The 12800-nt window shown below is 31.2% G+C and overlaps 3 protein-coding genes across 3 annotated transcripts; 2 read left to right on the top strand and 1 right to left on the bottom strand.

Moving 5' to 3' along the window:
* Window positions 1-385: 385 nt before the first annotated feature.
* Window positions 386-1269, bottom strand: LOC123889691 (protein METHYLENE BLUE SENSITIVITY 1-like). Its single transcript, XM_045939142.1, has one exon. It carries the CDS (start codon window positions 1009-1011, stop codon window positions 697-699), a length of 315 nt encoding a protein of 104 aa, XP_045795098.1. The 5' UTR covers window positions 1012-1269; the 3' UTR covers window positions 386-696.
* A 2383-nt stretch (window positions 1270-3652) lies between these two features.
* Window positions 3653-9209, top strand: LOC123890461 (L10-interacting MYB domain-containing protein-like). Its single transcript, XM_045940067.1, has 3 exons — window positions 3653-4758; window positions 4840-5512; window positions 8972-9209. Exons 1-2 carry the CDS (start codon window positions 4384-4386, stop codon window positions 5473-5475), a joined length of 1011 nt encoding a protein of 336 aa, XP_045796023.1. The 5' UTR covers window positions 3653-4383; the 3' UTR covers window positions 5476-5512; window positions 8972-9209.
* Window positions 9210-9560: 351 nt separating this feature from the next.
* On the top strand, window positions 9561-10865 carry LOC123891270. Its single transcript, XM_045941108.1, has 2 exons — window positions 9561-10125; window positions 10241-10865. The coding sequence occupies exons 1-2, from the start codon at window positions 9582-9584 to the stop codon at window positions 10708-10710; spliced, it is 1014 nt and encodes a 337-aa protein (XP_045797064.1). The 5' UTR covers window positions 9561-9581; the 3' UTR covers window positions 10711-10865.
* Window positions 10866-12800: the final 1935 nt, after the last annotated feature.

Below are 12800 nucleotides of genomic sequence, written 5' to 3'. Positions count from 1 at the left end.
ATAAGTACCAGCAAGATTTTTATTTGAAAACAAAATACCTAACTTCAAATTTGAATGTCTAATGAAGACGCAATGACCATCGATGTGGCTGACTGCATTGTGCACGAGATTTTGCCACCCACAACCTATATAATAAACCCTTAACTTTAATAAAAGACGTCCCGTAGATGTTTTACCAACGGTGTGGCTGACCGCGTTGTGGCGCAAGATTTTGCCACCCACAACCTATAACTTAAACTTCAATAAAAGACATCCCCATAGAGATTTTACCAAACATCATCTCCACAGATATTGATGATCACAAAATAACAACCAAAACAATCTTATTATCACATCACAGAACAAATTATTTGAGCAAAAAATCATCAAAACACAGAACAAGATATAGTAATAAGTAATAGCCCAATCATATTAATTGTCATCAAGGGAACAATATAGTACATTCAAGGTTTAAGAAGGGCCAAATAATATCAATCCCATTCTCATCAAAAACCCTTCTCTGAAACCACTTCATCATACACAGCATCATCATCTGGAAATTTTTTAAAAAAAAAAACATAAAAAGTAACTAAGCATACCCATGACACAAATTATTCAATAATCCCTTAAAAAAGACAACAAAAAAAAATACAAAATAGAACATATAGTAAAAGCCATGAATGAAGGGCCGATTAAAAGCAGCGATGATGATTGTGATCATTTTTTGAGGCTACCACGAACACCAGGGCGAGGCTTAGAAGATTCAGGAACAGTTGATGCATGACGATTCACGAGCTTTTCTTCCTCAAAAGGGATCTTTGGATGACGAGCATCGTGATGAATCTGCATCGATTTCACATCAGGCGCTGTAATTTTGCAGTGAGGGCACTCCCACTTTGCGTGTCCTCCTTTTTCAACACCGATCCGATCAAGCAAACCGGCTTTTCCGCCGCCGCGATTGGTCAACGCTGCGTCCACCTTTGCTTGGATCTCCTTCGCCGTATGCTTCTTTGGCTTCGCTTTTCCCGTCATCTTCTCAGGCTGCGATTGGTTTTCTCTGTTTTGTTGTGTGATTAATTGAAAAGAGAGAGATTTATGGTTTGGAATTTGATTTGGCGGTGGAAAAGGGGAAAGTAACCCTAACCCTAAAGGGTGGAGAAAAAGAAAACCCTAACCAAGAACAAGAAAGAAAAGGTATTTGGGGGCTGAGAGCGATAAACTTGGTTATTATTTATTAATAGGGGAAGGGACAGGGATAAGAGATAAGGACATACCCCCTATTCCTAAGTAACTATAGAAAAAATATAATGACTAAATATATTTTATTATGATTATTTACTTTAAAAAAATAATAATGACTATATCCAAAAAATAATACGTAATAATAATGACTAAATATTTAATTTTTCTTTTTTTAAAATGAAAAGCTCTAAGCAACCAACAAAAAAAAAATCCCTCGAGAATTAGATAGGAGTAGAGTTTGCCAACGAACGAGAGAGATGATACACAATTAAAAAACAAATTAAAGATTTTGAACGAATTCTTTAAGAAATGGCCAAATTTTTAGCTAGGAAATCGATAGGGTTGTTTGTCTCATTGAAAACATGAATCATTGATGGTTGTCGAGGATCGAACCCGCAACAACTGCATAGCAATACTTGTCATATGGCCAAAGTGGGCATGCGACATAGATAAAAAATTTCGAGAACATAAATCTATTTAGCATTATATTTATAATAATGTACGATTACTTTGAAATTATTAACTAATGATAAAAATAAGTGTAGATGCAATTATATATATAGAGGAGGTTTCAAATGAGAGAAATGTTTATCGATCTGAATCCTCTGCGGCGGTGATGCCTGCTGCCATTTGTGTTGCAGTTTGTGGAACGTTGGATTGTGGCATGCTCCATCCAAAGCGCACATAATATAGGTTGTGCTATTGCTAGTGTGCTATTTTTATTCTTTATGTATTGTACTAGTGTGTGTGGTTCTATACGTATAAGTTAAATGTTTTTACTATACTAAGACCCAAAAAAATTATTTCTTCTATACAACATGTTTAATATTATTATTTATTTTAAAAAAATAATTGACTAACAAAAGATAAACCATTATTTTGGTCCCTAAAAATTTACTCCCTCCGTTTTTCTTAAAGTGTTATTTTACGTCGAATTTATCGTTTCTATTTAATTGTCGTTTTGATATTTTAAGGGTACGATTTGTCGATTATAGCCATTGTCAATTACTCTTATTTTTTTCAATAAAACTAGTTAATGTTATATATTTGAAAAACTAAAGTTTTTTTTTAAATTTTTTTTAGTACATAACATTTTTTTTTTCCTGTACATAATATATTAAATTTATTTGAAAAAGAAAGTGTGTGCATAAAAATAAGAATTTATTGGTGGATTAAAATTAGGGTATACTAGGAAGATAATGTGCAAAAATACACTTTGTTAATTTAGTCCAAAAAATTACTATCAAATGAGATACTAAAAATGAATTTATAATTAATATAAAAATATAATATTGAACATGTTGTACACTACCTAAAATAACTTTTAAAAAAAAAAAACACACTAGCACAACCTACGGTTGGTTAGATGCGCTATTGAAAGAAAGATGCCATAATCCAACGGTGCACAAACTGCAGCAGAAATGGCAGTAGGCATCACCGCTGCCGAGGATCCAAATGCTACCTACCAATGCCTTCATCAGAATTGTTTTATTTAAAAAAAAAAATGGTAACGCAATTGTTCAAAATAGAACACAAAAAATCTCCTTTTCTTTTTATTTCCATATTTCAACTTTTTTTTTACATCATCTTATAAAAAAAATAAAAAATAAAATTGATTCCAACTATTTTTATTATCGTCACCATTCTCTGGATTGATCAAAGATTGGCTGGCTCTAAAGAGTCATTACCTGATGTTGCAGGGAATTGTTGTTTCTTGGTCTCATTCCGTATTGACAATCAGTTCATTTACCAGTTATAATACATCTGATTAATATTAGGCATAATTAGAGGCTAGACACTTTGTATTTTAAATGTTTGCATTTCCTTTGAAGTTTGACCTACACTTTGTGTGGTTTGACTGAGTTATTTTTTTTGTTGACGGAAACTGGGTTAAGTTTTATGTCCATAAGTTTTTTATTTCTTTTAACTAGTGAAATATTCAACCTTATTATTAGTTATATTAATTTTTTTTCACAAGTATTTTGTTTAATTCATTTTTTTATTTAAAGCATATAACCTAGCTTATACTAGTTGATAAACTAGTTGATAGCTAAAAAGGTGATTGAAATTAAAGTGTTTGGTAAAATTAGCTTTCAAAATGATTGATAGATAAAAAGACATAGTGTCTGTTTGGTTTGGCTTCTGAGAAGCTCAAACGCGAGTCTCCAACCTCAAAACGCGATTGTCACAATTTCTGGGTTGTTTGGGTCAAAGGAAACGCGATTCTCTTCAACGTGATTTAGCAACCATACGTGAGTCTCCTAGAAGCCAGGATTCCTAGCTTTTGCGTCTCATAAACGCGATTCTACCTTTTTTTGTGGTAGGTATTCTTTTCATTACTACCCATAAAGTATTCTCAAATTTTCAATACAACAATTACTACTGCAAATATTATACGCTTCTTCTTCCTTCTTCATTATTACACATCAACTCAACTTCAATTTTTTTTTTTCTGAGAAAGATTTCTTTCCATTTGTTTTCAGATTTGCATATCTCATTTATTTATTTCTGTCATTACTCATGTTAGATTAGTGTTGGTTGAATGAATTTATTGCATATTGTTTCTTCTCTATATATATATGATGTGTGTGAATTATTTGTGACATACTTCCTTTCATTGTTCATCCAAGTCTGAAGGTGAGTAGAAATTTTATTGATTTTTTTGTTGTTGTGATGGCTTGCTGCAGTTGTAGTGTTCATTATTCTGTTTTAAAGTTCTTATTACATGTTATACACTCTACACTCTGTTTTATTAAATAATGCATAATATGTGTTTGATAAATAATCTCTAAGAAGAAAACAATTTGTTGGTCTTGCTTTGTTAATAAGTCTCTAATTTATGTTTCCAAACTCTGTTATTATTAACAAAAAGAGAGCAGATAGACACGATTTTAGACAAATAAATTATTGATGCAAAAGGCAAAATAATGATCATGGTTTCAGCCTTATAGTCTAATCATCCAGATTATGTGTTAAAAAGATTATGTGTTTCTAAGTTCTGATTTGTTTAGCTTTTGGTTCTTGTTAGTTTAAATGGCATTATATCCTGTATTTTGCTTTTGAGAAATAAAAGGTTACTATTATTGCACATATGTTGCTTTGGTCTATAATATATATACTGCATTATAAGTTTTTATTAAGTAAAAGTTTTTTTTATTTTCTATGCTAATTTGTGTATATAGTATGGATACACATAAGAAGAAAGTTTTGGCGGTTCCCCCTTCAACTAATGACAAAGCTAATTGGATGGATCTTAAAACAACCGAAATCTTCATCAAAACATGCTTTGATCAAATTACCAAGGGTGAATGCGTCGGTACTTGTTTTACTAAGAAAGGGTGGAAAGGCATTGTTTCCCAATTCAATGCTTTAACCGGAAGGAATTATGACAAGAATAAATTGAAGAATAGGTATGATAATTTGAGAAAGGAATGGAGAGTATGGTATACCTTATTTGGAAAAGTCACCAGATTAGGGTGGAATAGTGAGAAGAATACCGTTGATGCACCGGATGAGTGGTGGGAGAACAAAGTATTGGTATGTGTATAAAAATATGTTGTATAGTAATAGTTTTAGATTTATTGTGTTTCTTATTTGATGGTGGTTATGAACATGCAGGAAAATCCTCTATATGGAAAATTTAGAGACAAGGGACTTCCATTTGCTAACGAACTAACCACACTTTTCAAGGATGTAGTGGCTAATGGAGAGTTTGCTTGGGCACCATCAAGTGGCGTATTACCACCTAATGGGCACTTGGGTAACGATGATGATGATGATGTGTATCGCCCATGCCTAAAGAATCTTGGTTTGGATGTGGAGGAAGGCTCGGGTGATAGTGAAGATGCAAGTGTTGGAGCAACAACCGAATTTGGAAATATTAATTTGAATACTTCACAAGGAGCTGCTAGCCAAGTTAGTGGACAAAAGAGAAAGAGAGCTAGTAGTGTTGAAAAGAAAGGCAAGAAAAAATTCACTCCCTCGGTCGAAATAGCCGAGGCTGTTAAAGAGATTGCGGAGACTTGCAAGTCACGAAATGATGCCACATCCAATGCTTCTATTAGTGAAGTGATGGCTGAAATTCAATCCATGGATGAAGTTGTGGGTGATCTAGAATTTCATACAATGTGTTGTCAACTAATGATGTTTAAGCCAGCGAGGGAGATGTATGTATCATTGCGAGGGTCTGAGGAGAGAAGGATGATTTGGCTTAAGTTTGCAGTATTTAACCATATGCCATTTATGAAGATGTAACTTAACGGGCTTAAGAAATAACTTATATTAGGACTTGTTTATGTTGGATATTTTGGCTATTTCAAAGTTTTAATTATACGTGTCTAATAATTTTAAGTGAGAAATATAAAATATAATTTTAATGGAATGTAACTTATTTATTTTCTACTATATTTATTTGATATTTTGATCTAAGTGACTTGGTCTTTTCACATGGGATTCCCTATATATATTTTATTGTAGCACTAATATCAAATGGTTACATGTTTTGCTTTAATATAGGGAATTAAGTATAGAATTAAACTTGCCACTTATTTTTTATTAACGGTTAGAAAAATCCTAATTAATAGGATTGATTATTTTACTTGCTTTTTTGACTTGGTGAATAATATATAAGGTCATGAGTTTTAACGAGAAAAAAAAAAGAAAACTATATATGTATACATTACATGCACTAGTATAATATTGTTTGAGCTTTAACAAATAAATTATATTTTCTATAAAGTGTCTGAGTTACCAACCTTGTTAATATTCTTGTGTCTTGATAGCCTCGGTACGCTTATCACCGAGAAGAACCGGTTGTATTCTGGGGGAGTTGCGCAATATCTTGCGGATAATTCCTTAGTTCAGTGATTACACGCCTCTGGTTATTAGTTTTCCAGCCATCCGCTCCAACAATCTAAGGAATTACGGCTGAATATGGTTATGAGAATGGCAACAAGGTTGAGGTTGATGGCCTCCCGTTCTGCATTTAACGACACTCTGACGGTGTTGGATTATTTTCTCTCTATTTTGGTTGACGTCAAAATGTGGGGGTTTGTCCTCTTTGCCAGCGAAAGGAACCGAAGCATGTACAATTGTAAGCATAATATTATTATTCCTCTTGAAATCATCCACAAGGTGTCAGGTACATATTCTAAGTTCTAACCTCACAAGTTCTTAATTTTGTGTTGAATGTGTGACTCTTTGACCGTGTTGAATTTGCCTAGACATATTGATTATATGATGTAGTTGAATATGAAAATTTAATGAATTTGGATGATTGCTGTTGTCGAAATAATAATTATAATTATATAGTTTTTTTTATTTATAATTATATAGTTGAATATCAGAAAATCATTTTACAATGACAGTATTTCAATGTCAAATTATTATTTTAAGATATCTGGAGTTGTTATACTATAATTTCTTTATAATAAAGTTTTGTCTTGATACTTCTTTATTTAATCACGAGACTTTGTGCTACTGACATAATTGAATCAAAGTTGAATATTTTGTTGGCCACTGTTCTATTGTGATAAAGGTTAAGTTGATTATATATGTTTCTTTCACTGAGATATATACCTATAGTATTTTGTCACCGCTATCGTTGGATTATTTTATCCATTTTGAGTATGGACTAACAATTATGATTAAATGTGTTTGTTTACATCTTCCAAAACTATAATGAGTTATTGTTGGATTTGTTAATTTTGCTCTGAAGTAAACTTTGATATGATAAAGATTTGTTATATTATTTTGTGGCTATGAAAATGAGGTATGTCCATTAACCATCTTGATGGATTTATATTGGATTCATATTGAAGTATCTTTGGATCATGTAAGCATAGATGTCAAATTGAAAATGAAATTTCATATCATTAAAAATGGTTTAACCGTCCCTGCAGCCGAAAATATAGTATAAGAGAATTAAGTGTGATATATGGTATAATACTCGAGAATCTTCTTAGGAAATTTAAATATTTTGGGATTAAAATATTGAGTATCCCTTATGATCATAATGCTATACTCGAGTAAAGATATTTGAGAGATATCATAAAATATTATATGGTATATTGTGAATTAACCATTGTATTAAAATAATACAATGATGTTTTATAAATTTGGTTATATGAAATTAAATATTTAAGTTGATTTAATTTATCCAATGTAGAGTGTGGTCACTTGAATATTATCCAAGTAGACTTGTGTGATAAATCTCTGCATAGAGTTATATTTATTCGATGTGAAGGTTTGTCGCTTGGAAATATTTTAAGTAGACTTGTATAACAAATTTATAATTGGATATTAGCCAATGAGATAAATCTATAAGTAGATTTATTTTGTTGATGAATAAGTTGTCGCTTAGTGGCCATCTAAGTAGACTTGTATAAACTTATTGTGAAAATTGAGTTTACTTTTTAGACTCAAGAAAATATGAGATTAATTGACTTTGAGACGTCTTAGTCAATATTTGTGAATTTAGCGGATCCGGATACTAAACCCCTGGGAAGAAAATTGATAGGAATGGACCATGCCACTGAAAAACGACAAGTAATGGGAACCCAACCTTTGTGATTGAAGATCCCATGAAGAAGGTTCATATGGGTAAAAACAAGTTACTTGTTAGTTATGTTAGCACTAAAATTTTGTCTATTTCCTATGTGTTATGATAATGGCTATGAGAAGTGCTAAATTAAAAATAAATTTGATGGGTAAGCTTTAAAGGCTTTTAATGATCACCATAAGCCCTTATGGGTGGTGTATAGTTGTAGCATACACTAGATGGAATCACCTATATGAGTGTCAAGTGGGGCCACTTGCATGAGACTGTGGCGGGTCTCTAGAGCACTCATGAAAATCAAACACGCGCACGGCCTAAATGCGCAACACCGCGTAACACGAGAATTGTGGGGGTGTGATGCGGGTGGTAGACCGCTAACACACGTCAAGTGTCTTTGGTTCATATAGCTTGCTACACCAATTTCACTGTGTGTTAAGTCTATCATTCTAGCACTGGTTCATATAGCTTGCTACACCAGTTTGATGCGTCACACTCAAAAGTGACTCAGACAATGTTTTTAAAACAATTCTAATTTATTATTCTTTAATTTAAACCTTTGAAATATGTGGGGGATTGTTGGATATTTTGGCTATTTCAGAGTTTTAATTATACGTGTCTAATAATTTTAAGTGAGAAATATAAAATATAATTTTAATGGAATGTAACTTATTTATTTTCTACTATATTTATTTGATATTATGATCTAATAAGTGACTTGATCTTTTCACATGGGATTCCCTATATATATTTTATTGTAGCACTAATATCAAATGGTTACATGTTTTGCTTTAATATAGGGAATTAAGTATAGAATTAAACTTGCCACTTATTTTTTATTAACGGTTAGAAAAATCCTAATTAATAGGATTGATTATTTTACTTGCTTTTTTGACTTGGTGAATAATATATAAGGTCATGAGTTTTAACGAGAAAAAAAAAAAGAAAACTATATATGTATACATTACATGCACTAGTATAATATTGTTTGAGCTTTAACAAATAAATTATATTTTCTATAAAGTGTCTGAGTTACCAACCTTGTTAATATTCTTGTTTCTTGATAGCCTTGGTACGCTTATCACCGAGAAGAACCGGTTGTATTCTGGGGGAGTTGCGCAATATCTTGCGGATAATTCCTTAGTTCAGTGATTACACGCCTCCGGTTATTATTTTTTCAGCCATCCGCGCCAACAGTTTATGTGTTAGCACTTGCTTGTGTTTGGATTATGATGTGTCTAGCTTAAGTCTTACTTATGTATTAGGACTTACTAATGTGTTAGGATTATGATGTGTCTAGCTTAAGTCTTACTTATGTATTAGGACTTACTAATGTGTTAGGATTTGCTTATCTCTAGTTTAAGTCTTATTTATATCTATTCTGTATTTTGGTTAACAATGAATGAAGTAGATTTCCTGTTTTGCTGTTCAATTTATTTCAATTTATTTGCCTGTTCTGTTTTGTTGTCTGTTTTGCTGTTTATATGTTCTTGGTTTTAGTTGTAATGGCAGCCTAGTAGGTGGTTTAGTGCTTATACTTCTCTTTTGTTTTGTTGTTTGGTTCTTATGAATATGTTGCTCTCTTGTGACAGGTTGCACTCTATTTAAAATGAATGGTTGGAAGGAACACTTGGAACAAAATACACAAGATGATGATGATGATGATGATGCTATTTTTGAAGAAGCTTCTCTTTTGGCGGCACTAGTCGGTCAGTATGCAATAAATAATTTATGCAAAGAGCCGTGTAGAACTAGTGAACTAACGGGTCATTCATGGGTTCAAGGGAATCCTACTCGTTGTTATGAGATGCTTCGAATGGAAAAACATATTTTTAACAAATTATGTAATGAATTAGTGGAACATGGTTTAAAGTCTTCTAAACGTATGACAATTGAAGAAATGGTTGCAATGTTTCTAGTCATTGTAGGTCATGGGGTAGGCAATAGAATGATTCAAGAAAGATTTCAACACTCGGGTGAAACGGTAAGTAGACATTTTCATCGAGTTCTTCATGCATGCCTTAAGTTGTCTTTCAAATATATCAAACCCGAAGATCCTATGTTTTGTCATTGTCATGCCAAAGTAAAAAATGACAAACGTTATTGGCCATTTTTTAAGAATGCTATAGGAGCGATTGATGGTACACATGTGTCATGTGTAGTTAGTGCTAGTGATCAAACTAGGTTTATTGGAAGAAAGGGATATCCAACACAAAATATTATGGTTGTATGTGATTGGAATATGTGTTTCACTTTTGTATTAGCTGGTTGGGAAGGTACTGTCCATGATGCTCGTGTTTTTGATCAAGCTCTTACAAATATAGACCTTAATTTTCCACATCCTCCTCCAGGTATATATGTTCTTTTATGTTACTAGAAATGATTTGTTATATTGATAATATTTTTGCACATTCTAATAATGATGTATCATCACATTTTAATAATTATAATTACTTTATTTTTTAGGTAAGTATTATTTGGTAGATTCTGGGTATCCAACACCAGTAGGATACATTGGTCCCTATAGATGTGAACGCTACCATCTTCATGAGTTTAGGCGTTCAAGTGGATTTGATAATCATAATGAAGTATTCAATTATTACTACTCAAGTTTAAGATGCACAATAGAAAGAACTTTTGGGGTATGGAAAAACATATTTGCAATCCTACGTCGCATGCCGAAGTTCAAATATGAAACACAAGTTCAAATAGTAGTCGCAACAATGGCAATACACAACTTTATCAGAAGGACTGCTGAAGTGGATGCTGATTTCAATCTTTATGAAGATGAAAACACAATCATTCACGATGATGAGAATCATAGATCAAATAACTTGGATCCCTCACAAATTTTCAACGTAGCTTCTTTGTCAGAGATGGATCATGCTCGAGACTTAATTCGTAATCAAATTATAGAGTCTAGGTTAAATAATTAATTTATGATAGTGTTGCACTTAAGGATTTTTCAGTCAACTTAATTTATGCTCACCTTGAAATTGTGCTACCAGCATGCTTAAGAATGTGTGTCTTGTTTTCTACTGCTACTGCTTCAAGAGTTGCCTAAATGGCAAACTACTTGCATTGTATCAAACTTTTTAGTTTACACGCCTCATGCCAATTTAATTTCTTTTTATTTAATTATTATGCCTTTATTTTAATTTCTCTTTGCCTTTATTTTTTTAAAAAAAATACATGTTTTTATTTAATTATTATGCTAATTTAACATTTTCTAAGTGTATGCCATTATTTAAATATTATATTTAATTAATTAATATTTAGTATTATTTGTTTTATGTTTTATGAAAAAACATACTATTTGATAATTATAGATACAAAAGTAATTTTGATTCAAATCATCCAAACAATATCAAATTTTGAGAATCACTTTTACATTGTTGTATCCAAACATAAATCAATTCTGTCAGACTCAATTTTGTCAAAATCAATTCTGTCAAACTCAATTCTGTCAAAATCAATTTTATCCACCGCAGAACCAAACACACACATAAAAGGACTGTTTGTGTTAATATTATATCATTTTGGCTTCTTCAAAAAAAAAAAAAAAGGACATGCATAGTGAGTAGTTTTTTATTTTATTAAAAATAATAAAATTAAAGGTTAGAAATGAAAAAAATTGTAAAAAGTTATAAGCTATATAAGTTCCAACGCTACTTGAAATTGCATATAAAAAAATCTATAAGCTAATTAAAAAAGTTTTTTACCAAACACATTTATTTTTTTTAACAAGCTTATAAGCTAGTCCAATAAGCTATAAGCTAACTTATTGGACTTACAAAACACACCCAAAATTTACTTTTTAGTTTTTATTTATTTATTTATTTATGATTATATAGTAATTTTCATTGTTTCCTTATTAAAAAATGAGCAGAAAATGGTGAATATTAAATTCATATTTATATATAGAATTTAATTTATTTATTTTTCATTTATATTTACTTAAATCCATTCTAAACTTTTTCTGAATCATCATATTTGTTTTTTTGGTTACAATCGAACTTAGGACCTCCTGCATACTACTTAAATCCCCCACCACTAGATCAAACCTAGTGGCTTAATCATCGTATTTGTTTTGAATCATCGCATTGTTATTTTACTTTTTGATCCAATAATAATTTAAGAAAATAGTTTCCTGTAAAAAAAATAAAAATTAAGAAAATAGTTTTAAAAGATGCGTGAATTTTAATTTTGTATTTTATACATAGAAATTTCTATTTTTGACAAGTTGATAATATTTTTTCATATAATTGTTAAAATAATTTATTTATAAATATAGTAAGTTGTTAGTTCTTGCCTAATTTAGAAAAATGAGCAGAATACGATGAATGAATATCAAAATTGTTTCTTTATATAGAATTAAAATAATTTTTTTTGGAGCTTAGTAGTCTTAGTTAGTGATCAGTATTTCAATTTTAAATATCAGGTTTGAACACTACCTCCGTAATATCTCTACTAATTGAGTGATTTAGATTGACGGGATCAAATTTAAATAAATATTTTATTTTCTATACTAATTTTCAGAGTTCAAAAGTGATGTAAGTAAAGTCCGATTAATTATTATTATTTTAATCAAAAATTAAATTCAAATTCTCTCAAACGATTGGTCTAGGTAGAAATTTATTAAACAGTTAAGCCCAATTACTTAAATATTTTATCGTTGCATTGCATGTAAAGAGTTGTTTTGAGGTTAGCAACATGTGTTTGTAATTTTTCACATGTCATATATTCCGTAACAATTCTTCATTGATTTTAGATGTCTTTTATTCAAATACAAATTTTGAGACATAAAATTAACACAACTCTCTTTCCACACATAAGCTAGGAAGCACCGACAGTCCTCTGATTAGGCGTGTCCGTATCGGACATGTGTCGGTATCTGTGTCCGATACTTATAATTATACTAAATTATGTCATTTTTCCAAATTTTTATCGGTGTCGTGTCAGTGTCTGTGTTGTGTCGGGTGTCCGTGTCTATGTCCGTGCTTCATAGTAGGGATGGCAACAGGCG

This window comes from Trifolium pratense, linkage group LG6 (assembly GCF_020283565.1).
Source record: "Trifolium pratense cultivar HEN17-A07 linkage group LG6, ARS_RC_1.1, whole genome shotgun sequence".
NCBI lineage: Eukaryota > Viridiplantae > Streptophyta > Magnoliopsida > Fabales > Fabaceae > Trifolium > Trifolium pratense.
The sequence above is the reverse complement of the archived record's forward strand: the minus strand, read 5'-3'. Positions and strand labels throughout refer to the sequence as shown.

Coding starts and splice junctions, on each gene's coding strand:
- LOC123889691 (XM_045939142.1), bottom strand. CDS start 1,011: ATGACGGGAAAAGCGAAGCCAAAGAAGCATACGGCGAAGGAGATCCAA.
- LOC123890461 (XM_045940067.1), top strand. CDS start 4,384: ATGCTAATTTGTGTATATAGTATGGATACACATAAGAAGAAAGTTTTG. Junction 4,759..4,839: donor GGTGGGAGAACAAAGTATTG/GTATGTGTATAA, acceptor ATGAACATGCAG/GAAAATCCTCTATATGGAAA.
- LOC123891270 (XM_045941108.1), top strand. CDS start 9,582: ATGCTTCGAATGGAAAAACATATTTTTAACAAATTATGTAATGAATTA. Junction 10,126..10,240: donor TTTTCCACATCCTCCTCCAG/GTATATATGTTC, acceptor TTTATTTTTTAG/GTAAGTATTATTTGGTAGAT.